This window comes from Echiichthys vipera (assembly GCF_963691815.1).
Source record: "Echiichthys vipera genome assembly, chromosome: 12".
NCBI classification, from domain to species: domain Eukaryota; kingdom Metazoa; phylum Chordata; class Actinopteri; order Perciformes; family Trachinidae; genus Echiichthys; species Echiichthys vipera.
Window position 1 is genome coordinate 20,262,543 of NC_139837.1, and position 26,753 is coordinate 20,289,295.

General features: G+C 38.9%; 3 protein-coding genes across 5 annotated transcripts in view; 2 read left to right on the top strand and 1 right to left on the bottom strand.

Annotated features, from left to right (window-relative positions):
* Positions 1-407: 407 nt before the first annotated feature.
* On the bottom strand, positions 408-8,961 carry gmfb (glia maturation factor, beta). Its single transcript, XM_083924659.1, has 7 exons — positions 8,884-8,961; positions 6,304-6,400; positions 5,560-5,609; positions 5,314-5,365; positions 4,934-5,014; positions 4,765-4,838; positions 408-4,025 (listed from the first exon to the last, which is right to left on the bottom strand). The coding sequence occupies exons 1-7, from the start codon at positions 8,884-8,886 to the stop codon at positions 3,954-3,956; spliced, it is 429 nt and encodes a 142-aa protein (XP_083780785.1). The 5' UTR covers positions 8,887-8,961; the 3' UTR covers positions 408-3,953.
* A 2,060-nt stretch (positions 8,962-11,021) lies between these two features.
* On the top strand, positions 11,022-17,233 carry lgals3a (lectin, galactoside binding soluble 3a). 3 transcript variants are annotated; one of them, XM_083924226.1, is made up of 6 exons: positions 11,022-11,231; positions 11,562-11,579; positions 11,669-12,412; positions 13,577-13,665; positions 14,500-14,656; positions 16,194-17,233. In XM_083924226.1, the coding sequence occupies exons 2-6, from the start codon at positions 11,565-11,567 to the stop codon at positions 16,347-16,349; spliced, it is 1,161 nt and encodes a 386-aa protein (XP_083780352.1). In that variant the 5' UTR covers positions 11,022-11,231; positions 11,562-11,564; the 3' UTR covers positions 16,350-17,233. The 3 variants fall into 3 exon arrangements, with proteins under 3 accessions (XP_083780352.1, XP_083780351.1, XP_083780350.1); XM_083924225.1 differs by having other exon boundaries at positions 11,022-11,178; XM_083924224.1 differs by having other exon boundaries at positions 11,022-11,161.
* A 2,767-nt stretch (positions 17,234-20,000) lies between these two features.
* LOC310955190 (deubiquitinase DESI2-like) overlaps positions 20,001-26,753 on the top strand; it is a gene marked incomplete at its 3' end in the record, with an annotated part of 19,354 nt that continues 12,601 nt past the window's right edge. The window contains exons 1-3 of the mRNA XM_083924963.1: positions 20,001-20,164; positions 21,888-22,024; positions 23,073-23,168. Coding sequence (XP_083781089.1) covers positions 20,101-20,164; positions 21,888-22,024; positions 23,073-23,168 — 297 coding nt within the window. The 5' untranslated portion in view covers positions 20,001-20,100. The remainder of the gene's footprint in view (positions 20,165-21,887; positions 22,025-23,072; positions 23,169-26,753) is intronic.

A 26,753-nucleotide genomic window follows, 5' to 3' on the forward strand; every position in this document is an offset into this window, starting at 1 on the left:
CAGGAACAAACCATTGTATGTTTACAACTTCATTGTCATTTGTTTTATATTTATACTTCTATTTAAATCTAACCATAGTAGTCAAATGTTTATCTTTGTTCATTTTGTTTTCCTTGTTTTTATGTCTATTTCCGTGTCTGTATATTGAGAACAACACAAAGCCAGAGTGAAATTCCTTGTTTGTGTTCACACTTACTTGGTCATTAAAGCTGAATCTGATTCTGTTGTAGAAGTACAGCAGATGCATTAGCCATAAAAGACTTGTTCTGTTATTGATTTATTCTGATAAAGAATGGTGTTGCTTTTACATAATGCTGAACCAGATCTGCCAACTCTCTCTCTCTCTCACACACACACACACACACACACTGACAGTTTAGAAACAAGTCTCCAGACACCAGGGGGGGTAAACATCACTGTCATTTTATTTGGACACAGGACAATACAATACCTTTATAAAGTATGGGAAAATACAGATATCTCAAGTTTCACTGATGCCATGAGGCAGCTGGTAATGATACAAGTCTTGGGTGTTTTTTTTTATTAAAAAAGGAAAGAAAACAGTAAGCATTTGATCAAAGAGGACACCAAGAGCTGAACGACACATCTGCACATTAAAGTAAAAGACACAAGAGGCCAAATTTACCGCAGGTTAACCACATAGGAGGGGAAGATACTAGATCCACAGGACGTAACCAAAGGGAACTTAGTTTTAAGTAGACCACATATTGGGGAGATTGATACATGATCAATGGACAGTCTATTACAACCCATTTCCTTGGAAAATAGCAATCGCAGAGGGGTTCTTAAAAGAAAGTCCTGCCAATATGTAAATATTTCAGATAGAGTAAGAACACAGACGAGACCAGATGTTTAAGATGCAAGTGTTTTCCCCCTTTTTATAAAGAATTTGTACGTGAATAAAGTCATTTCAAATACATGCAACAGAGCAGCACATTCTTGAATATGTCCTTCAGTATTTCAGGCTTCTGAAAACCTTTCAGACATACGTTAAAAACATGCGTGTCTTTTACAGTAGCTCCCCACATTTCACAGGTCTTAAGGATTTTGTTATAGAAAGGTAACAGCTGAATATGTTTTTATATTCACATGTGAAATCAGTACATTGCACATTTCAAGACATCCTTAATTTTGAATTGACTGTTTTTGTAAGGGTTTTGCAGGTCGTAGGCTCATGGAAGTAGCTTTAACTCAAGTAAGCACAGAAACTATCATTAACATGAGAATCACCCACAAACAGCAGCATTATACGTTTATCAAGCTGACAGTGTAAATCTTAGCTTTGATGGTATTAGTAAACAGCTAAATACATGATTACAGTTATACCCCATTGTTCCTCTTGGATTAAATCCGGTCCTGACATTTTACGATTCACTTTAAATGGTTTGATTGTGCATACATCTTATCGCGTCAGATCTCCACCAAGATAACACTTAAATAGAAAACAATGATGAGGTCTTTTGGATTTTACAGATCAGGAAGTTAGAGAAAAAAACTGGCTTAAAAAAACATAATCCCCAAACAAAACTTTTCCATTTGCCTTCTTTTTTTTTCTCCAAAACATATTTGTGTGTTTACATTTCGGCCTCATTATTATCAATTTAAAGAGACGTAAATAACAATATAAAAAATGAGGACAAGGCATTGGTATGGTAGACTTAGTATGACATACATTACTGTAGGTGGTGATTTTACATCAGCCACAACGCTCACTTATCCGTTTTCTTAATAAGAGAGGAGCAGGCATGTGGAATTGATTTGTGCCTATATTTCTTTATTAGGGTCAGACCAGTATATAGCTGATAATTACACTTTTATTGAGAATCTGAGTTATCAACCCTAAGTGGAATAGAAGTTTCTCTCTTGGCTCACATAAAAAAAAAAAATCAGCCTGTGTCACTGGCAATACAATTAATGCAGCTTTTATAGGTCATTTAATGTAGCTTTAACGATCTGAGGCTTGTCGCCCTGCTGTTAAGCGCCACTAATCCTTTAAGTATTAACAACTGGTTTGGAGTTTTAGTGTTGGATTGGTTTAAATAACGTTTATAGAAGATCTTCAGCAGGAAACAAGGAAGAGCCGTCACTTTTGGGCAGTAAAAATAGCCAAATACATCCAATAGAGTCTGTAAGTGACACAATTTATGTTATTTTACTTCCCGACTACACTGTAGGTATTCAGTGTCAGCTATATTGGTCGCACCCCTGCTATGTATGGAAAATGTAAATTGCCCCGATGTCGTCCTTTACCTACCAACTCTAAATATTAAGCACAACTGGCATTTGGAGAAATCACAGCCATCATTCTCAAGGCTGCAAAGACAACTTAGCAATCAAAGTGGCGTTTACATCAGAATAAAGCACAACATTCATAAACACTAATAACGGCAATAACTATAATGCACAATATTAGCAAACAATCTCCCTAAAGACGCAGTGACCCACTTATACCGAGTAGCCCAGTGGATTAAAAAAGAGGGCAAGTGATGCCCACCCTGTGTGCAGTGTTCTCAAGACTGTTGTGGTCGCCAGAGACGGACACGGTTTGCTGTCAGTAATAAATTGTTATGTCTGGAATGTTTTCAGGAGTGTAGATAAATATGCAGGTCAAAGGCAGGATGCAGCTTTACCCACGAGTCACACTGTTTTTGCTCCAAACAGATGAAAAGATGTGATCTGAGGATGGACCGACGGGCAAATCTGCAGTGTGTTGAGCACCACTTGACTCATGCAAAGGAGGAGGTAAGACACAAACGCACCAAGCAGCAGCAAAGTGCAGCTGGCGGCAAAACTAAAAGTTGGGGATAGTTTAACCTTTGTCGGCAAAGTGCGGCCAGATAATACCCGCAGCCAATCAGTAACAGAATCCTGTGACTCCTGTAAATACAAAAACAAGCCGCTCATATTCGCCACTGCTTGGTGGGTTTTCGGCTTAGGAATGCCACTTGTCAAATGGTCTTAGTGTTATTTTCCTTTTGTAAGTTGGAGTGATGACAGTTTTTTTCAGCTAAACATCTGAAATGCCCTTGAATGAATACTGACGGAGAGACTGACTGAAACTGATTGTTCATACACTCACCGGCCACTTTATAAGGTTCACCTGTGCAACTGCTCTTTAACGCAAATTTCTAATCTAATCAGCCAATCACATGGCAGCAACCACATGCATTTAGGCATGTAGACATCTACACAGTAACTCAAATCTCCACTGGTTCCAACAGAGGAATGCAGGAGAGCATCTGTGAACACACAACACGACCTACTTTCTAGCAGAGAGGGAACAGCAGCAGAAGACCACACTGACACTTTATTAAGCACCAGGTGAGCCTAATAAAGTGGCCGCTGAGTGTATGTTCTGGCAGACTGCTTGTTTTACACAACAAAAGGAAATTACTGCTATAAAGTACATACTTACATAACCCCTACGTACATCAAAAATAAACAAAAAAAAACAAAAGTAAGACTCCCTCAAATGATGAAAACCTATTTAACATAAAAAGGTGAAACTTAAAGAGTGTTAACTACTCAAGGAAACTGAAATGCCTTTAAATTCTCCTGGATGAACACGCTTAGGAAGGGCGGATGAGTATTATCAATTTCTGATTATTAAGAGCTGTGGGAGTGTTGTTTGAATACAGAAGCATTACTGGCACATGGAGAGATTGTATGGGAGACGACATCAGACCTGCGTCAAATAGTATTTTCAGTTTTAGGCTGCCAGATGGGTGAGGTTTAGGCAGTGCCACACTAACATGTAATACGCCATAACTCTACCAAAGAGGCCTGAAACTGAGTACAGAAGGTATTTTTTTTAAACACTATTTAAATGAGGTCTGGTACAAAGAGGAGGGAAACATTAACTGTGGTGTTCTCCCCAAGGGAATGTGCAATCTGGATCCTCCTCACATCCCAGACCACTGGCTGAGATGACTTTAGCCAAAGAACCCAAGTTTCTCTCTGAGCCATTCCTCCGTTAGGTCCTCTGTGTTTCTGATCTCAAACACCTGTAAAAGCATCACAAGGAGCAAACATTTAGAGTGTTTAGTGTAAAGCACGTTACAAGCCAATTGTGTAATAGACGTTAGATAACGCCGAGCCAGACTGCATGCATGAGCTGCTATGGTCACACTAATATCTAAATAACATATCGTTTCATTTAATTTCCTTGCAAATGTCATTTATATTTGTTTTAGACAGAGAAGGTTGAGATTCTGTCCACAGAAACTTAAAGCGCTGAGTTCATATCTACATTTTGACATATTCTACATATACACACACATCGAAACTGGAGTGAAAGTGCTGTTATGATTTTGATATGACTGTCAAAACACCATTCGCTGTCTCATTTAGCTGTGAACCGCTCGTGTGTCGTGGGAAACATAGGTGTGACCTCTATTCTCTAGATTTGCTGCAGCTGACACGCAGCCGCGCAAAAAGCAACAGGTACGGCATTGCACTCGCTGCGGATGCGTACAGTGTGGCATGGCCGTATAGCAGCATTGTGAGGTTAATGTAGGCACAACCAAGCTTTGAGCTTAATGCTAACATCGGCATGCAAAGATGCTCACAGTTACGATGCTAATGCTGATGTTTAGCATCTATAATGTTAACCATCCTAGTTTAGTGTTAAAGCATGCTAATATTTGCTAATTAGATTTTTACAAGATTTGATTACGGTGGTGCATTAATTACACCTCAGTGCTACTTAATTATGACTTAGCATCAATGTTAGAGTGCACTAACCTTGGTTAGTTCAACAGTTTTCACCAGTTTGTTTTTGCTTCCTGCGTACATCATCTGCTGCTCTGGTCTGCAACCTGCCGAACACAAATATGCCCACATGAACAAAACGCCCTTCGTAATAGAACAGAGCAGTGAACAATATGAAGCGTTAATTCAAACGTGTTCTTACCAACGGGACTGGAGAAGATGAAGCAGAGAGGATAGGAAACGCGTCCATCATCGTGTTGGTATTTATAACTGTAGACGATAAATGTTCCCGGCGCTAAGGACGGTTCACATATTTCACATCAGCGCATTCAAGACAGAAAGAAAACAAAACTACAACAGCACTTTCTAAGAGCGAAAAGACTGATTTAAGACAGCATTTTAAATAAAAATCTCTATTGCACGTAGAAATCGACCTTAAAACACAGGAAAATATATATCAACACTTAAATGGAAACTAGAGGAGCTGCTGGCGTGAATTAACATCACAGACTCAATGTTTACAACAGAGTCAGGGCAAAAAGAGGGGAAATAATTTAAATACAGGTCACTTATTCAAAGGATATCTGGGCTGTCTCTCGGGCAGCTCATCCTTTAGATCATCAGGGGAAATATCCTAAAAGAACAAAGACACGCATGTAATGAGCAGTTCAGTCTGGTCCCTGTTGTTGTGCAATGTCTTAAGTTACTCCTTATCTAGAGAGGTTGTCTGGGTTTAACCACACAACGTTCAACAGATCATTATTTTTAAAACTGATGAAGTGTAGCGTGTACATGATCTTATAATGACAAGTTTAACAGCTAACTTACCTCGTGTTCCTCTTCAAGAATAACCAGCTGCTTGTCTTTATCAATCTTCACTGAAGGGGAAAAACAAAAACACTGAGTTTAGAGGATTAAGAGAGCTTATGAAAAAGCTTACAAAAGCATTCACATGCAGGTGATAAGAAATTCAATTTTTAAATAAACAAGTATTGGACAGAAGAACATTTAAGACCACACACTTGATTACGCTCCCAGGAACAAATACAGAGACGTTTCAAGAACGTCACTGCTCTTAAAACATTTGAAATTTTGTTAAGCAGAAGTTATATTTTTGCTCATATTTCCAACTACAAGTATACTTGTGTAAAAACCTGTGTGTGTGCTTTTGATTCAGACTCCACGCCGTGCTAACACACTCCTGATCCAATTTAGCAGCAATGACATTTTGATCCAGAGACAGTGGAGGATAAAGCTTAAGCTGAGTTTGATACTAATGCAACACTACACTCTCACCACCTGCTGTATTTGGAGGCTACTCTTCCCTCTGTCCTCCAGATATACACACTGTAGCTGCACAATCTAATATCATGTTACCTCTTCTGTAAGTCTGCACACTGCCAAGGACTTTCATACCACAAAAACAAAGATTCACATTAAACAGATTATATGGCGGTGATGTTTAATGTTTCCACTTGTACCTGTGACTCATCACATCATCTCTCTATAACTGTTTGAACACATTATCAAAATACATGTAGATGAGGGGAAATTAATGTGCCCAATACTCACTAACGATGGCCGCATTATTGGTCTCCTTGCGGAAACGGAACTGCTTCAGTTTTTTAACCAGATCTTCGTCCACATCACACACCACCAGTGATTCACTCTGGTGAAAGGAAACAGGTGAAACATGCAAATGCATCAGTGTGGCCACTTGTATAACGATTAAACCCTTCTTTATTTATGTTTAATGTTCTTTATTTGTGTTTTTGTACAAATAGCTGGTAGCATATCATACTGGACAAAATTAATTGTGGGTACATATGAAGAGAAATCCAAATATTACAATATTTTTGACCTTATACCTCTATCCATAATGTAGGGTTGACGATTGCACAAAATATTTACAAGAGGAGATTTAAATTTAGTTCAATTATCAGTAATGTGGATATAATTACTGGGTGGGTGAAGGCACATAATAGAACAGTTTGGTAAGTTCATAAAATGACACCACTTTGCTGAAATGAAGCATTTAAAACCAGGAAAAGACAACACATGCGATATTACAATATCCCAAATCTAATATAATATTGATATAATGCCCAGCCCCAACATAAAGTCATAATCAATAACATACGAGTGCAGCAGCAATGGAGTATTTCATTTGTCGTTTGTTTTTGTTTTTTTGCTTCTCATCATAAAATGAAAACTTAAATAACATTAATTCATTGTAATTCTAGATTCTATACAAGTTGTGTATAATTTGGCCTCGTGTTTTAAGGATATTTGCAGAGGGTTTATACGTAAGGCAGACGCTGCAGTCACATATTGGTTTCCATGCATTTTATTGCTCAGCTGTAAATCAATGTGTTAGTATCCTTAATTACCAAAAAAAGCAAAAACTTCCTCTCATCTTTTTCTGCAGGAGCCCAATCTGACCAGCAGGTCTCATTCAGTAAGACTACAATAACGCAGGCTCAATAGGTCCGCACAGGATCAAGATTACATAACTTCAGCACAAAGGCATAAACTCTTAAAAGAGTCTGTGATCTATAATTACACCTCCCTGCACAGATGGCGGGTGGGAGTCGGGATTTCACTGAGCTCAGAGAGAGATCTGTGCAGATTAAGGAGACACTGGGGTGTCTGCGGAGGCTGGGAGTTAGAAAAACAGGATGCAGAGGAGGATGATGGGGAGCAGTAAAGTAAAAGCCGGACGTGGCCACAGGTTGACTTCTGGTTATAAATTCCTGCAGTCACTGACTTGCTTTTCCAACCAGGAAATGAGAGAGTTAAACTATAAAACACCTGAGACATGAGATAAATGTTGCTCCACACTGGAGACAGCCGAGCTGTCATGACACGCAGTCAGAAAAAAGACATTTTTCATCGAGATACGCAGACGAGACAGCTCCCCAAAACCCAGACATGTTGAAACACATCACCGCAGAGTTTAACAGGCAAGAGCTACACGGTTACAGGAAGCACGCTGGCTTGGCCTTCAAAATAAAAGCATATACAGGTCTGAAGAACTTGAGAAGTGGAGCAAAGAGCTGTAATGGTTCGTCCATTAAAGGAAAACTAATCAGCACCAACATTTCTGAACCATTCTGTGGTTTCAGAGTCTCCCGTGTGAAGATTTGAGAGCCAGATATACCAATATTATCGGACAATATCACTTGTTTAAAACTGCTTTTGTCTCAAGTTTGTATCTTTATTTCAGCTGGTATTTATTTGTAGCTTGCTCATTTAACTATCTGGGTCATTTTTTAACAATTTATTTATGTGAAGCATTTTGTGACTTTTTCTCTAAAAAAGGTGCTATATCAAATATATTTGGCCCATCACAGAAATATCAAAGTACATCACTTTTGTGTAATTTCTATCGTGTTTTCCCTTTTTCTACAGAACATATTATACATTAAATACTGCTTGGGGTGATTTTGAAATGGGGCCATAGCATATTTTTTTTTGTATTACACAATCGACCGATTATAAACATACATAACTATTTAGCTATTTATTTTATTAATTCTTTCTTTAAATTGTCAACAAATTATTTGTTTTTTAAATGTTCATTCAGAATTGGTTGACAATATAATACATTGTAAATATAAACGATATATATTTTAAACATCAATATTTTTATTAGTTATTTTTAATTATTTCCAAGAACAAAGAAAGAACAAAATGTGAAAAACATCAAAATGAGCTGCAAATCAACAAGTAGAAAAGAAAAGAGAATAAAACAACATGTCTCTGTTCCCATATTATTTATCACGTTTGTGTTTTAACAGTTTTTGAGTCTATTTTTAATTGTTAATTGTTTTTTACTGTGTACATAGGCTGCAACACTGTTAATGTCCCCACTGTGGGACTAATAAAGGATCATCTTATCTTACTTTCATTTTACCATAGTAACTTTATTCTGAAATCGTAAACCGGAAACCCATCGTTCCCACTCTGAGCAGCTTGACCACTGAACGGAGGGCGGACCTCATGCTAGGCTAACATGCTAACGCTCAGCCCAGTCTGCCCTCACTCTCCCTCAACACTCGGCTCGACTCCACATTTGTTCAGAGCTCACTGTTTAAAAAGGAGAAAGGAGAAATATCGGCCGCGTTCTCGCGACAATAACAAACAACTCACCATTGTTGTAGAGTTAAAATAATCCCTGAAGCTGCAGCTGCTGCTCTGAATGGTAGAGACGCGTTTTTTCTACTTCACATCATCTTGTGACTGACTGTTTGGCCAATCCCAAACAAGCGCCCCTCCTTTCAAAGTCGGTCACTGCCGCTGCTGTCCGACGGCCTCCTGCATTTAGCAGTTAACGAGGCGGCACAGAGCTTCAGTCAGTGGGGTGTTACTAGTTTATTTGAGTTAGTTTTTAAATGGGAAATATATGCTCAGTACTGATGACATTTCACACAAAGTGATGCATTAAATAGGATGCTAAGATAAAATCAGATAGTCCTGTATTGTCTCACCTATATTTATATTGTTGCAGCAGCAAAGTGGATAGAAAAAACAATATATACATATACAAAATGACAAGAATATATACATATACAAATAGAACAAATAGCCCCAATGTATACAGAATATACTTATGACAGTAAACATTTTACTCGCACATTGATATTAACCATCCTGTGTGTGTGTGTGTGTGTGTGTGTGTGTGTGTGTGTGTGTGTGTGTGTGTGTGTGTGTGTGTGTGTGTGTGTGTAAAACACTAGCAAGTCACATTTTGCTTCGTACATTGAGCTGAAAGTATCACTGTACTTTTATTAAAGTAAGATACTAAGTGCATGATTTTGACTTGTAGCCCAATGAAGTAAATATTTGCAGTATCCAGATATTTAAAAATAACTTTGCTTCATTTAATGACTTTATTAAGATATTTTTGTCAAAGAATTTTGAGACAAAACTTAAAATCGGACAAAATTGTCTGAGCAGTGGTTCATATTTTATTATAATCTTGTACATTTAATTGTTGTACAGGGGAAATAACTGCTCTGCTCTCTTTGAGTATGTTTTTATATGGAAAATATATGCTCAGTATTGATGAAACCTCCGACAAAATGATGTATAAAATGAGCTACTAACACATTGATATTACCATTCCACTTATATATTGATATAACACTAGCAGAGCCCTCTTTTCATAACATTTTTATTTAAATCCTAACTGCATAAATACAGTCTGGCACAGTAAACTACTCAATGTCATCTCAATTCATGAACGGATATGATATACATCCAGATAAAATTCACATATGATGGTAAAACAAATAAATAAATAAGGAAAATCAAAGAGAAATTAAAACTTCTTCTTCTTTAAAAGTGGTGACAGCCGGTGCTTCTTAAGTAAATAGTTCTGAGTGGATGTTATTTATTGAAATGCCTTTTTTATTTGTTACAAATTTAAGAGACATTTCAATTAAGAATAATTGTAAAAATGAGACTGATTTAGAGCATTTAGCTTTGTGAATGCATGTGTTGAATTAGAAGTCACAATAGTGTCATTTAGGATTCTTTTAAAGATTCAGAGATGATACTGATGGGAACTGTGTATTTCGTAATAACGATATTGAGACTATATGCCAATTGTTTTTATGAATGCTTACGTGTTAAATTATTTTGGTTACATATGGAATATGTTTTTAAGACATTGACTGGTTCAAATGGTTTTTCTTTAGAAAAAAGAGATTTTTTGTTTTGTTATACCAGGAATGACTTTGATTGTAAAACAAAAACTGTATATTTTGAATCTATTTATTTTATATGGAAAATGTTTGATTCACAAATACAACATGGACTAAGAGACACCACAACATAATATCATATTCAAACATTACATGGACATAAAAATAGTAATATTATTCTTTAATGTTTTTCACTTTTTGTTATGGTACTCCTACGATTGTCTTGTCTACAGATATTTGTAATGATATCCCATTGCTAAGCAACAGCCTTGGTCCTTGTTAACTTCCTGTCAGCTGATGTCATTCACATTCACTGGAACAGGAAATAAACTGGGACACATTTAGAATGTTTATGTTTACAACTTTGAAAAGGTCTTTACTCTCTGCATAGTGAAAAATGATAAAGTAAAGAATTAAAGATAATAAAAAAGAAATGTGTTGTATCAGATACCATTTAATTCACAAAGTCCTTCCAGGAGGTAAGACACAATAAAGATGCGCGTGTTCGTGCTCCGGAACGCGCTCACGCCTCAGATACGTCATCAGTGAAGCGCGTGTGCGCCCTTCCTCGTCCAGAGTTGTAGTTGTGTGGGAGCAGAACCAACGTTAGCTTGTAGTTTACACCCCGACAGGCTAAATTAGCTGGCTAATCTGCTCCGACAGCTGGATACACCCTCACTGCTATCCAACTATCGTCTGAGAGGAGTCCGTGTTCTGGAGAGGTAGCAGGAAACACCAGGTTTTATTCTCTTTTGACACCGTGGACCTAAAAATAAACAAACGAGCTAAACGGTAACTAACAGTTAGCTGCTGTTAGCTAGGTCGATAGCCAACTATGTAACACCAGTTAAGTAGATATTTTAACCTCTATGCCCCCGTTAATATGCAGATAAAGTCAGCGTAGCATCTGTGTAACTTGTCGTAATGATATTTAAGTTTGGTCAAGATGTTTCGACTCTGCCCAAATGGATTTTGTTGCTCACCAGCCGGGGATGGAAACATTTACTCTGCTATTACTCACAGCCTCTGTGTGACAAGCCCTCCAGTGTTTGACAGCTTGTTATAATGGGGTGTGACTACTTCTAATGAAACTAATAGTTCGTCTTGTTCTTTATTTTTTAGATCATGGCAGATTTCTCGGTGAGTTCAAATGGTTGCATAATTTTGTGGTTAAAATAATCTTTTATTGTATACGGAGAGAGTCACTTTCCCTTTCTCTTGTGCTTTAGCTGTCAGATGCTTTAGGAGATGACGCCCCAAGCAAGGCAAGCAAAATAGGGAACACTAACCCGTCTGCTCCTGCCAGTAACCCTCCACCGCCTGCAAACCCAGGATGGCCAGGTTCAGCTCCAGGAGCTCCCACCCAGCCCTCCGCCCCGGGTGACTTCGCTGGTGGATCATCTGGCCCAGGGGCGCCGGGGCAGTTCCCATTTCCCTCTGGTCCTGGAGCACCAGGGCAATACCCAGGACCTCCTTCAGCACCTGGTGGGTTGCACCCTGGTCCAGGAATACCTGGACAATACCCACCTGCACCAGGAGCTCCAGGGCAGTTCCCCTCCTCCAGCCCTGGAGCACCTGGGCAGTTCCCCGGGCAGTACCCCGGGCAGTTCCCTGGGCAATACCCACCTGAGGGAGCTCCAGGGCAACTACCTGGAGGCCCTGTTCCTTACCCAACTGGACCATTTCCTTCTGGCCCTGGAGCTCCCTCTGGGCCTTATCCAAATGTGCCTTACCCAGGAAGTCAGCCAGGAGGAGGCAATGGGATGTACGGTCCAGGTGGTCCAGGTGCATTCCCACCTCCAGCTGGCCCTGGCTCTTTCCCTGCATTCCCGGCTGGAGGCTTCCCCCCAATACCATCTGGGTCATGGGGACCACCAGGAGGTGGAGGCTTCCCTCCTGCCCCTGGTCCCTTTGGTCCTGGCCCTGGGCCTATGGGTCCATACGGTGGGCCTGCTGCTCCAGGAGGCATGCTGGTGAGTACTTGCACTGTTTACACTAACATTAGTTCGCTTGCTTGCTACATTTCTTTCCTCTGGTGTGCAGTGGAGCATCTTCCTTTTTGGCACAGTCTTTGGGAGTCAGGGTGGGAAATTACAAACAGTCACCATCTACACTGCTAGCAACTTTAGCAGTCACCTGCTATCAGGTAGATATTCAGTTCAGTACAGGGCTTCTTCTAGAATACTGATACTACTGCTGGTGGAAAAAGAAAGCCAGAGTTTCCTGCCTTGTTGGGATTTTCTGCAGGATAGTACACTTTCAGGGAGGGCTGCATTTGGATTCTTTTTCTGTATCTTGGGCTCTGCTGCGGTGCAAAGCATGACATAAAGCAGAATCGATAAATATTCAAAAGTAGTTATCAAAAATGTATTCTTGTCTTTCAGCCCAGATATAATCCACCATATAATTGAAAGCAATGAACTCAACTTTTCAGTCGGACAAGGACATCGCTTCCAGACTCAACTTCATGGTTTGATTAGGCTACATGTGGCAAAGACTATAAACATCTACTACAGTTAGGGTTTATGTTCAATCTGTCTGGGCAATGTATTGTTTAAATTAAGTGCAATATGATTTTACACTCCTGTTTAATGTTTGAAGACACTTTTATATCCTCTGATAAAAATCACAGTTTGATTACAGTTTGTATGCTCATCACTATTGCCACATTAGCTTGTCACTTTTGTACACGGTTATGAATGAAAAGTATTTCTGTCATTTTGCTCAGAAGTCAGTTTGTACAGTTGATGACTTGTCGTAAGAATGTTTTTCTGTCGTTATCTTGACAGGTCATTGTGAACTGCATAAGAACTAAATGGAGATGGTGACTCATTGGGGTGTTACATTAGGAATGTGGGCAGGGTCACAGTTTTGAATAATGTTTAACTAAAAAATACCCTTTGCTTTTTTGTCTTTTATATCACCACGTTCAGAGTATTAGTGATAACATGTGTGAGCAATTCTACTTCTGTCGCCCACTGGTGATATAATAAACAGCATGAACTCTGTTTTATTTGTGTTTTTTTGCTTAATAAACAGTCAAGCGCAAGTTCTCATTTTGCATTATTCAACCTATTTTCTAAATTGGTATTGATGATTGTATTTTCATGATTTTAAAATCTAAATATGTCTTTCAGATGGTGCCATATGATCTCCAACTACACGCTGGAATTATGCCTCGACTTGTAATCACAATAGATGGGGAGGCTGTTCCTGGTGCAGACAGGTATGTACAACACTTATCATCTAATTCTGCTGTCAGTGATTCTATCTGATTGAAGGACATAACTGTTTGCCTGATAACAACTCTACAGGCAACTCCGGCAAATTGTGACAGAGTCGTCCGGCGTTGGGAGTGTCACTTATGGCCCGTTTGTGTGACGTCCTGTTGTGTTCTTTAACCACTTAATCTAGCACAAGTAGACTTTATATTTCACAATTGTTGTTTTCGTCAGATCGTTGCTATGATCTCGATATTTCCTGACGCACAGGAAGGCAGCTTCATTTCACAGAGAAAGAAAAGAAACGCAGGGACTGAGTGACTGTGCTGGAGCTTGTTGCAGGAAACAATCAGCTGCTACACAAACTCTCGGGCGGTAAAGTGCTTGTGTGTGGTTTTTTTTGTTTTTTTTAGCTTAGTTTTTAAAAATGTTCTTACGGTGTTGATTAAGTATGTTTACTGCTCACTGTACGGGAATCTCACCCCGCCTCAAAGGACTGTGACAAGTCTGATCGCATTGGCCACAACAGCGTGACTTCGGGTTATGTTTCTCTCTAAAATGAATTATCGGGGTGGCTGAGTGGTTAGAGCAGTCGCCCCATGTAAAGAGGCTGAAGGTCCACAAGGCAGCGGCTGCGGGTTCCACTCCGACCTGCGGCCCTTTGCTGCATGTCTCCCCCTCTCTCTCTAACCCCATTTCCTGTCTATCCTATCTAATAAAAGGCTTGAAAGATGCCAAAAATTAATTATCATTACTGATATTTATTTATCTTTTATTCATTTGGCATTGGAAGAATGATTAGTTGTCAGCAGCACTCAGTCCTGACTTTTTTCTTGCAGGTTCCAGGTTGACTTCATCAAAGGTCCGGACGTCGTCTTTCACTTCAATCCTCGATTTCATGAGCAAACTATTGTAAGAAACTCCAACCTGGGTGGATGTTGGGGACCAGAGGAGCGGGAAGCAGGGTTCCCGTTTGTTCAGGGACGGCGTTTTGAGGTGAAGTGTAATAGTAATGGATCTGTAGCTAAGATTTAGAAAAAAACTCAAACAGCCATATTTTATACACAATTGAGCCTTTTACTGTCACATTTTGGAGTTTTGTTGATTTGTTTCTTTTCTTGAATCACTAGTTTTTTTCCATCCTCAAGAGATTGTACATAACGGTGCTTGGTCAAGTTGAGGGTTTAAAAATAATGTGGATGGGACCTCACACTTTCGCTGACATGAGGCGCCCCTTTTTCCTTGATTTTCAGAAATGTCTGTATTATGAAGCACCACGTTTCTCAGACATGACTTAATTTCTATGTCATGAATGCTATTTCATGTAGGAATCTCCTAGTTGTGATAACGCTGAAATTAACCAGTACAAGAAGAGGTCTAATCAGCAAGAATAAATCATCTGAAGTATTATCTGTAGTTGCTCAGGTTTACTCCAGTATTTACAGTAACACTGTGACATGTGTTTAACGTATTTAATCTGTCGGGAGCAGTGTCAGAGGTCTGTAAAACCTATGTCAAAGGTGGAGTCTGACTCTAATTCAATACATTTTTTGTCAAATTCAGCACATCTCTACACACGGTCTCCTCTAGCTATCTGTTCTCTGTGTGATGAAAAATAACCGGGTGTTTAAACACAGTCCTAGCTCCGTACATGGGATTCCATTCGTGCACAGAACAGTTGAAAAGTCATGGATGTATAAAGAGAAAGGCAGTGGGGGCGAGAGGGATGGGAAGATGGAGCACTGGTGGGAGGGGCTGTGTTTGTGTGTAAGTGTTGAGGTCAAATATCTACAATCTTAGCCTCCACCTTTAACCCATTCATATCAGTGACAAACAGGTTTTCAAGCCCTTGGGTGAGTATAAAGGAGTATTAATCTTCCAGATGTCAAACTGTGTTAATAGAGCTTTAAAGTTATACTCCGTAAGCTTTTTTCATCTATTTAATTGTCTTCTAACTTCCTATGTATCAAAGAGTGAGTTAAAGCAATGGCCATCATGTGACCCACTAATGAAAACACATCTACTTGCCTTTTTGCTGAGTATTATAATATCTGTCTGTGGCGACATTTATAGATGTGAAGATGCCGCCATGTTAGTGATGCTGCTGACAGCAGTTTGTCAGGAACTTTCAACTTCTGAGTCAGGCTTGTAGTAAGGGCAGAAGTGTAATAGCAACATGTTTGTGTGTGTGGATTTAAGAGGGTAACATATAGGGGATGGACGGGAAGTACAGAGGTAAATGTGTTTCAGTAAAGTAAGTCTCAGTGGTTGTCAGTTGGGTGCAGTGGAATCTAGCTGATGCCATTGAGCAGAAGGTGGAGGTAGAGCTACATGACTTTTTCGCAGATCGTCCGGCTCATTTTGCTGTCAGGATATAGTGACAAAAACAGCAAATATGAAAACGTATTTTTTTACCAACTTCAGCTCTAATTGATCATCAAAAGTATTGCAGGGTGATTGTTTCAGCTCCACTTGCAGTAACCTGTGATAGCTTGGCTCGTTGTTCATTACGTTTGTTCTGATCCAACTGCAGCTGAAGATCCTTGTGGAGGAGGACTCATTTAAAGTGGCGGTGGACGGTACCCACCTGCTGGAGTACGAGCACAGAGTGGGCGGGCTGGAGGAAGTGACCCTGCTGCGAGTGACTGGAGACATCATCCTCCACAGTGTAGCCCCGAACATGATCTGAACCTCAGAGCTGAACCGGAGACCTGTGTCACACTTTACCGCTGTGTTCGAAATCCTTTCAATTACGTTGATGGAGTTTTTGAGGCACACTAGTCAGCAAAGTGCAATCTTTGCCCACCTGGTATTTCGTCATTTATTACAGACCCGATAGCAGGTCTGCACACTATAATCCTCTCTTTTTTTGCTGGATGATAACTCTTTTTTTTGCCACTCACAGTCCAATATATTTTATGACATAACAGTATCAAAGTAGTGAATGAGATAATAAGTGCATCTAAAAACAGGCGTTTTAAGGAAACACTAATTTATACCTAATGAAAAGATTGTAGGCCGAGTGGAACATATTTTCCACTAGTATGCTGTATTTTGTTTACAGTACGTGTATGTTAATTATCCTTTATATCAAGATCTTGATAAGCCTTTGTAATGCATGAGAGTGATGCTGAAAATCAACTTTTCCTCTTCTTACTTCAGTGCTGGCCGACCCCCCGCAAAACTCGCTGGCCTGTCCCCGTTCAGTAAGCTCAAGATGAAGTTTGGAAAAATGTATTTATAGACCGACTACGAGCTCCTCCTTTGCTCACTATTAATCCTCCTGAGCTCTCACACTGGAGGGTCGCAATGTTTTACGAATTATGATTTCATGTTGAAGTCGAATCTAATGATCAAAAAAAGTGAGGCTCAAATTACTTAGTAAGTCAAATGTTGATAAGAGGAGGGAACGAGGGCTCTGGTTTGTTGCCAAAGATAAAAGTGTTTCAGTATTTTGAGATGACGTGCTCATAAATAAAGGGCAACAAACAATTAATGACTGATAATTCTGTTTGATTCATAATATTGTACACTTTCCATGAGCTGACTGCCTGTGCACATAATAAATACTAGTTTCCCTGTTCCCATTCTTTGTTTTATCCCAAAGTGGAGAGAGTGAATCCTACGTTAGCCGTCAAAATGTCAGGGTTTTATAAGGTGTGCTAATGCTTTTTTAAGTATCACAGTGGTAGAAAGTATATTAATATTATTTTACTTGTATAACAATTCATTTATTGACAGTAGCTCAAAGTGATTTAAAGAAAAAAGACAGAGAATTAAAGATAAAGTAAATTAATCATGAAAATAAAGTTGACAATGAATTTGAAATTAATGGAGGGGAAACGGGATTAAAAAAACCTAAAAAATTGAGAGAAAGCTTGATAAGGTAAAAACTATTTAATTCAAATTTAAATATATATTGTGTTTATACGTTATTTATCTAAAATATTAAAATGGAGCCAATAAAATAACTGATGTATGTATCTGCAAGTATCAAAAGTAGATTTTGCTTAAGTAACATTTTGAATGCAGGATTTTTCTTGTAATGGGAGGCTTTTAACACTTTGGTTGGGCTTTTATGAAGCACAATATTTAATACTTCTTCCACCACAGGTAAGGATTTTCAAGGTTCAGCTGTATCTCTATTATGCAATACTGAATTGCACAATAAAATGTAATTTAAAGAACAAATATTTAAGTTATAACAAGCCCATAGAAAGTAAAGCATATAAAAATAGCACTAAAGGAAGGATTATGAAGGAAACGTAATTATATTAAGGGGAATATGCAGTTATGTATATATAAACCTTATGTATACAAAGAAAACATACATGTGCAATATGAACAACGTTAGCTTGGTATAAAGAAGAATATTTAATAAAACAGATAAGACTTATTAATCCATATTTCACAGATGTAGTGCAAAGTATGGTCCAGTGTGCAATCTCAAACCACATATACCTGAGAATTTAACATTAGCATTTAAAGTAAAAGTACAGCACATCATTGTGGGTGTATATGGCGAGCGGTTTTAACATTTAATTGCTAGACTGGATATATAAAGCAGATATGTGTAATTCAATCCTTCTTGTCAAAAATAACATCCACAATAAAATAGTACATGTGTGTTGGGCTTTCAATTCTGGATATCCACAATTACATTTTAGATATCTAGAATGAACTTTGTGGATATATGTAATGTAATTCTTACTAGAAAAACTCCCATTTCATATATCTACAATCCAACCGTTACTAGTCAAAAAACATTCCAGATATCCATAATGTAATTTTGAACTATTCAAAATAATCTCTGATTTGTAAAAGATGTCATTACGGATTTGTTCAACTGCAGTTTTACTAGCAAGGATTACATTTCAGATCTAAAATGTAATTGGGGATATCTAGAATAGTAATTAGGCTGCACACCAAATTATTAACGTATGGACTGTACAGCCTTCTTAATATGATTATTTACTCATAATGTGTGTGTGTGTGTGTGTGTGTGTGTGTGTGTGTGTGTGTGTGTGTGTACAGTGCCTATAGAAATATAACGATAGAAAGTCATGATACCCTCTTGAAATTATCACTGTTTAACAGCCTGAAATGATAATATATAAAAAAATATATATATTTTTTTATTTTCCCAGCTTGATTTACACATTTTGCCTTACAACATTCAAGTGAAAAATGTTTCTTTTCAAAATTTCTGAAAAATAATAAAAATCTTAAAATCTAGAATAGCAGTGTTGGAAAAGTGATGAGTCCCCAGATTTAATCCTTTGTGGAGGCTCCTTTTGCTTTAATTACAGCATCAGTCTGTTTGGATCTGTCTCTACCAGCTTTGTGAACCTAGACTGGGAAATATTTCCCCATTCTTCCTGAAGAACTGTTGGAGTTCAGTCAGATTCTGTGGTGAGCGCTGATGGACGGCACTCTTCAAGTCCATCCACAGATGTTCTGTAGGATAAAGGTCAGGGCTCTGACTGGGCCACTCTAGGACATTCACCTTCCTGTCCTTTAGCCACTGTGTTGTTTTTATGGAGGTGTGTTTTGGGTTGTTGTCATGCTGAAGGTGAACCACCTGCTCATTTTCAAGTGTCTGACAGAGGGACAAGGGTTTTATCTTTTTATATCCTTCTCCTAACTTGTTCCAATCCACAACTTTATCCCGGAGCTCTTTTGAAAGCATCTTTCCAACCATGGTGAGTTATTTGTGTTACAGTGCTCTACTAGGAGATGAACCCTCAAGAACAGCTGATTTTATTCTGAAGTAAAATCAAAAACACCACAGTTGATGTCAGGTGGAGGCCAATTAACTGGGTGTGTGATCTGGAAGGTGATAGGTTATACCTGACAATGTTTATAATGGTTTTTCTGAAGGGACTCATCACTTTTCCAATCCTGCTATTCTAGTTTTTCAGTTTTTATTAATTTTCAGAAATTTTGAAAAATAAAGTTTCACTTGAATGTTGTAAGTCAAAATGTGTAAATCACGCTGGAAAAATATAATTTTTATGTATTATCATTTCAGGCGGTAAAACAAAAAAAGGTGACTTTTAAAAGGGGGATCACAGCCTGTTATAGGCTCTGTACCTCAGAATTGAAAACCCAGTACACATGAATGGCAAAGGTGACGTAATTTGCACTCGTAAGAATGGCGTTGCGGATATCTTTAATCATCATTCTGACTAGTAATAGTTGACTTTTGGAGAAATGGTGTTATGGATATCTAAAGATAGGAGTGCAGTAGTTTCCCTCCCTGCCTTGTGATTCAAAGGTCGGCCTGCAGTTCCGCCTCATCCCAACAGGGGGCGGCACAAACACAAAACCACCGACTGCACCGGAGGAAGCAAAATCGAAACTCCTAAATGAGTTCACCTTCAGATAAATAGTTTGTCGCCCCTCTTCTTCTGAAGACTGACTTCTCCGTCTGGAACAAAATGAATGGCTCTCTGCACCCCTCGCCCAGCGTGGTGGACATAAAACTGAAGCGAGGGTCGGCAGGTAAGAGGACGGGGCTCAACTTGACGCACGGTTAGCACGTTAGCAGCTAAGCTAGCTAGCAGCAAAAGTCAACACTGTCAAAGCTAACGGCTAACATGCTCGTCAAAAATGACAAAACCTCCTCTCACTGTGTGTTATCGTGTAGTACAAGTGGAGGAATGTGGTCGTGGAAGCCGACTGAGCACTAACAAGTTAGCTTTAATGTAGAAAAACGATAATGTATGCACTTTGGAGCTGCTGAAATCTTTAAAAGTAACGATACTTTTCGGCCTGTCAGATTGAAGCCAGTGTTAGTTGGACGGTTTCTTTCGCTTCATGAGAGAGTAAATGTCTGATGTACACTTATGTAACATCCATGATGATCAGGGATGAGTCCAGCTGTACTTTGATCCACTAAGACACATGTCAGGATTGAATCAGCGACTTCTGTCCAGGTAAACAATTGGATTTGTGACTGGAAATTGAAGTCGACCGATATGGTTTATCTTTGACCGATACCGATTTTTCTTATTTCCCTCCATCTTATAAAACAGTTTAAAGGTTGAATATGTAGAATCTTTATCGAAAGCTAGATTAATAAAAGTTAATAAAAATACACCCCCAGAGCGTTTTGAGGGGTACAGAATGAAGGTATTGCCTTTCCATGAAAAATATATTAAGTCTGAATTAATATTTAAAAAATGTTTTGACGGGTTTGACAACGACTTTCTGTCACGTTCTGTTTACATTGTAAAGCCAATAGCAGCCGGCATTGAGGTTTCCAGGGTTGTCTGTTGTTGGGTGCAGCTACTGTAGGCTGGCACCGGTGAAAGCCTCAGTGAAGGGGGCGTTATTTGTCCCAGCAGCTGAGTGACTGGAGACGGGCAAAAACCAGAGTCAATAAAGGCCAGGCATTCACTCCATGGACTGAGATAAATGAGTTCAACAGCATTAAAACGCACGCTGAAATAGCTACGTTTCTCCTTGATTGGTAAGCTAACTTTCATATTTACTTAGCTGTAGCAGCTAACGCTAACTGTCAGTCAAACTCCTCTAATACTTGTTTTTATGGTGCGATTTGTCGGAGAGGACAGGTTCAAACAGGCTCAAACAGACTCTGGTCTCCTCTAGGCTACTGGGCCGGGTCTGACCAACCTGGCAATGCAACTGCTTTAACTTATTCTTTGTTGTTGCGACTACGATCTTGAGACACTAGATGGTTGTGTTCTGCTCATTCTACATATTCAACCTTTAACAATAACAGATTATCCAAAAATGTATCAGTTAATCAGGGAGTAGATTTCTCAGCCAACTATTCACCTACTAAAAAACAACTACAGAAAACAACAAGGTTAGTATTTAATCTTTTTTAATTGATTGATTCTATGATTAAATTAAAATCAAACATATTTTGAACAAAAAAACACAGATGACTGAGGGAATTTGTGGAAATGTTTGGCCTAAGTTACATAATAATTTATAGTAATAGTATGGCGCTGCAAACATTTTAAGCTTTTACCAAAACCGTAACGGAAGTGATTGAAAAAAGAAATAATATATATATTATATCAAACGCTCTATGTGCGCAGACATGTGATGAGCGTGCAATAAACTAAGCAGATGTGCCTGTGTGATAATCTGCTTACCTGCTCATGTGTTGGCAGCCAATTCATCGGTATACCTCTTATACTCAAAAACCTCTATCTCATGCCACTGCCTGATTATTCTTCTTTTATTTCTTTAGGTTTGGGATTCAATATCGTTGGGGGTGTGGACCAGCAGTATGTAGTGAATGACAGTGGCATATACGTGTCCAAAATAAAAGACGATGGAGCTGCAGGATTGGACGGAAGACTCCAAGAGGGGGACAAGATCCTGGCGGTAATACATGTTGACTTTTAGGGTGTTTTTGATACTCTGTACATGTCATCTCTATAATCTTTAAAAAAAATATTTAAAAAATCTTCTATCCCGATATAAATCATTTCATATCTCTATTCTCAATCATATTCTCTATAAAATTACCACATGGTGAAGCCTATTTTTGTATACTCCTGTGTGAATTTAATATTAAAAAAATCATTCTCATTCTAGGATTGTTAGTGCAAAAATATAAACTCAAAACATTTCACATCAGATTTTCTGACAAACTCAAGTTAGCATGTGCTTTTTATCAGTTTAGAAGACATAATTGTGTATCACGATATCTTGATATGTGATTTCATCCCGACACGAGTCCATTGAAAGACGATAAATGATCATATCAGATTCTCGCCCAGACCTCGTTTATTTACAGAGGTGGAAGAACATTAATGTTGCAGCTGGTAAAGGTAGGGCTAATTTTAATGGTTTTATATACCACTATAATCACACATAATTTATTAGTTGGTTATATCTTTTAATCGTTATTTAAATTGCAAAGTAACTAAAGCTGTCAGATAAATGTAGTGGAGCAAAAGTAAAGAGTAAATTAGAGTAAAATGGAAATACAAGTACCTCAAAAATATACAGTACTTGAGTAAATTGTACTTTCCACCACACTGATTTACCCACCGATTGAACTGCTTATTAAAATGGAAAGTTGCAACTGTTTGGATTATCCGTTAACTGTAGTAACGTTGTTTTTGAAGCAAAAATCCCAACCATTCCCCTGTGTCAGCTTCTCAGTTGTGAAGCTTTTCTCTGTATTAAAGTGAAAAACTCAAAGTCTTCAGGGTTTGGCGCACTGGTCAAACAAAACAGACATTTAGGTCATTGTCTCTATTTTCTAACATTTTATGAAACAGTAATTGTATGAATCCGAAGTGAAATGATGTAACTGCAGCAGATTAACTGCAGCCCTCACTGAAGTTCAGTCATTTGATTGAAGGTGGAAGTGAATGAAAAAGCGCTTCCTCAGTTTTGTTTTTGTTCCTTGTTGGTTTTGTAGATCAACGGAGTGAAGCTGGAGGATCTGACACATAAAGCCACAGTGGATCTTTTCAGGACCGCAGGGGAGGACGTGGAGCTCCGTGTCCTGAAAAAGGTGGGAGGCATGAAGCTTTAAAACATGTTCTGGTATTCAGATGTTCGAGTGCTTTGTGGATTTTTGTGCTTTGTGCCTATTTAGTCAGCAGGTTTTTTTTTTTGTAGCAAAGCTTTTAACTACATATCATAATGTCCTATTTTATCAGCAGGTTTTAATCGTTTACTTTATAGTCCACCACAATGGAAAACTGTCTTTAAGCTCACAAAAATGTAAAAGCAGCGCAAGAACATGCAAGATATGGAACAAATATAGTAATGAAATACCATCAAAGTATAAATCGCAGCACACTAGTAAAGAGATACTTGGTTTTTAAGTCTCAAACTGACAAAATAAAATATGAAAACTGTCTGTGAGGATGCTCAGAGCTTTATTTCTCACCCTCACTGTATACAAGTCACAGCAAGTAAAGCTGAAGATGAATAAAGCGTTTAAACTATAACCCAATGTTTTCTTCAATTCTCAGAAACAGTGGCTTAAACAGCATCCACACTTAATATAGTGGCTTTTGATGATTACCCAAATAACACTTGTGTTATTTTCTCTTAAAGGTTACTGGTTTATTTCAGAAAGTGTATTAATTTGTTTATTGTTATTAGAGGCGGTCTTTGAGTCAGGTGAGGTGGCCCACCTTCACTATGAAACACTATGGGAAGCCCTGAGAGATCAAATACTTTAATATCAGTCAACTACATAGTACGTCCTGCATCCAGCTCCTCTTTCTACATCAGACCACTGTAGTTCCTCTTGCCAACATTTCCCAAAGAAGACACATCAACAGAAAACTTGGAAGCCAGGGAGAATAGCTTAATAGCTAGACTTAATAAATAAACACCTGATGTTTGTTTACAACTGCCACACCATGAGCAAATATATATTTACACTATGATCGCACTAAGACAATTCTGAGAGAGAAGAAGTGTGTGTGATGTACCTGTAGTTGACACGGATACATGATGTATATATCGAGTGTTTTTATTGTACCTATGAAAACACACGTCCTTAATGGTTGAATAAGCTCACTTTTTTATTGAAGATGACATTTATGTTGTAGTTTGATTGGGTTCACTGGTGTTTTGCCAGGAAGTGGAACAGATACCATGAGTAACGGACAAATCTACTCACAAATCTTCTTTTGGTTTAATGGAATGAATCGAAAGCTTTCGGCGGCAGATTTGGGGAGTCCACGCGACACGCCCGCAACAAAGCACATCCATGTTATCCAATTATATCTGTGTATTAGCTTGTCTATTTTTTTTCACTCTATGCACATCTACTCTAACCTGACTCTCTCAAAATGAATTTCGTTCCGCCTTGCTTCACTCATCCATCTGGGATCGCTCCATAGGGAAGTGACTGGATAAACCACTTGTCCGTCTTCTTTATTGACGTTCTACTTCAACCACTCACATTAAAACCAACCTGTGACGCTGATGAGAGCGACGCAGGGAAAAGTCCAACAGAACAGCCGACATGGTTTCCACCAAAAGCCTCCAGAGCCGTTCTCTGGTGTTCCTTTAAAGAAGAAATATTCTCTAGATTGGACAATACGGATGAAATAGCAGCATCCATGTTGACGCCTGCTTCCTCTATGCCGGCCGCCACAGTCGTTTTTCTGCTATGTCACATCTATAAAACCCCGCCCGGCGGTCCTGATTGGCTCGACCATCTGAAATCACTTTCCTATGGATTGTCCCAAATGGTTGAGTGGAGCTAGGCCGAGTCAAGGCGGAACAAAATTTCCTCATCGTACCAGATGCAGGCATCTGGGTGGGTGTTTTTACATTTCGCATTAAAATAAATCAATCCTTAATCAATGTTTTATCCATGATCCTGCTGTTAACACGGTCCACTTAAATAATTCAGTAATTTAATATAACCTACACTTCCAAACACTTGACAAAACTCAGTGCACACAGTGAGGCTGGGACGAAGCTGCACACTGTCTCTGGGGTAGGAAAAAAAACCTGCTGTGCCCCACTGACGTGATGTGATGCGTCTGTACCACATATATTATGCCGTCACTGTATTTGCTGTGGAGGCTTGGATTTTCACTCTGGAAGCCCTACAAGTGTATGTTTTATCCATAGTTTTGTGTATTTAATTCTAGTTGAGAGAGTTAATAAAGGGGCCAGAGTGCCTCAAACAAAGTGCTTGTCAAATCGTCCAACAGCATCTTATCATTGGTGGGATTAAGGTGCTGCGGCCGACGACCTGAAAACTTTCCAAAGCCAACATTAACGCACGGCCATTTTGAACTTATTTCATTTGCATGTGTCGTTATCCGTGTGTCCAACACCAGAACGTAATCCAAACAAACCGAGTGGACGACTCCGCCTCTGTCTACTTTTTTGATTTAAGCAGATAAGCACGGGTGCATTTCTACATAAATATCAGCTCCAGTGCAGATTTCATATTTATCCTTTTTCTTTTTTTTTCTGTGTCTTGCAGTTTCCCCATCATGTGAACGAACCAACAGGCTCACAACCCGAGCCCAAATCTCCTGGATCTTCTCTGGGAATGCTGGCTGCTTTAATGGGAGCTGCAACCATCTTTGCATTCATTTACATTCGGCATCTTAAGAAGCACTTTTAAAAAAGTCGACATTGTCTCTAAAAAATTTTTAAGATCAAAAGATTTGCTAAAGGCCAAAGAAAAAGAGGGAACAAACTCTAAACAGTTTTTTATATTATTAGTAGTAGCTGCTGGTGTCACTGATGTGTCTCCAAGTTCATGAGCTTCTTCACACCCCTCCTATGCAAAAGGATCCTCTCGTACCACAGAGATTACTTTTAATAGATAACTTTGTGAGTGTCAGGAGTAGAAGGATGCACATCTGAGCTGAGCTGGGCTGAGCTCAGCCACAAACAGAAGTTGCATGCAGAATGCGAATAAATCCTTGGGTCGATCAATCTTTAGGGTCCATTCCAAACTGAAAGACAGTGTTCAGTCAGTCGTAGGCCTGTCTGCACTTAAGGCCGCTGTAAGAGGAACTCACCGTACTCTTAGTTTGTCAGTGTTTATGAATGAGTGCGACTGGGGTTTGATTTTCATTTTGCCTCGTTGCACAGAATCATGGGAGGAGTGGCATCCTGCTGTGCTGAAAAAGCCTGCAGTTAATGTGACAAATTGTCTTTGTAATGGACTTCAGAGTGCCTTTTCCAAGTAATGGTGGTGTTTGGTTGTTGTTGCTCCTCATCATGATCAAAATTGAAATCGACCCACTATGTCCATTACTGCGTTAAATTAAAGGATGTTTCTGGCAAATGGCCGATCATCTCTATTTTCTTATTGTCAACAAATGTCTCAATACGTTTAATGCTATTTGAAAGCCCTACATCTTTAGAAACATGTCACAAATATATAGTTTCTCTTTTTTTTTAGCCAACATTACTCAAACAGGATGAAATAGTGCATTTGTTATTTTTAGGGACTATTTTCAGCTGCGGATGAATACACATTTGGTGCTCTAGTGAGTATTTACAGTAGCAGGACTGTGTTTATGTGACGGATGCTAATGAAGGAACATGACACCCAGTGCAACACTGTGGCTCACTGATGTGTTTTTTCACATTTCTGCAAAAA

What these genes read in the sequence shown, in the direction of transcription:
- gmfb (XM_083924659.1), bottom strand. An exon ending in CAATAATGCGGCCATCGTTA is followed by an intron (nt 5,610 to 6,303) that starts GTGAGTATTGGG and finishes TTTCCCCTTCAG; the next exon opens with TGAAGATTGATAAAGACAAG. An exon ending in TTCTTGAAGAGGAACACGAG is followed by an intron (nt 5,366 to 5,559) that starts GTAAGTTAGCTG and finishes TTGTTCTTTTAG; the next exon opens with GATATTTCCCCTGATGATCT.
- lgals3a (XM_083924226.1), top strand. An exon ending in CTGCTCCAGGAGGCATGCTG is followed by an intron (nt 12,413 to 13,576) that starts GTGAGTACTTGC and finishes TATGTCTTTCAG; the next exon opens with ATGGTGCCATATGATCTCCA. An exon ending in GCTGTTCCTGGTGCAGACAG is followed by an intron (nt 13,666 to 14,499) that starts GTATGTACAACA and finishes TTTTTCTTGCAG; the next exon opens with GTTCCAGGTTGACTTCATCA.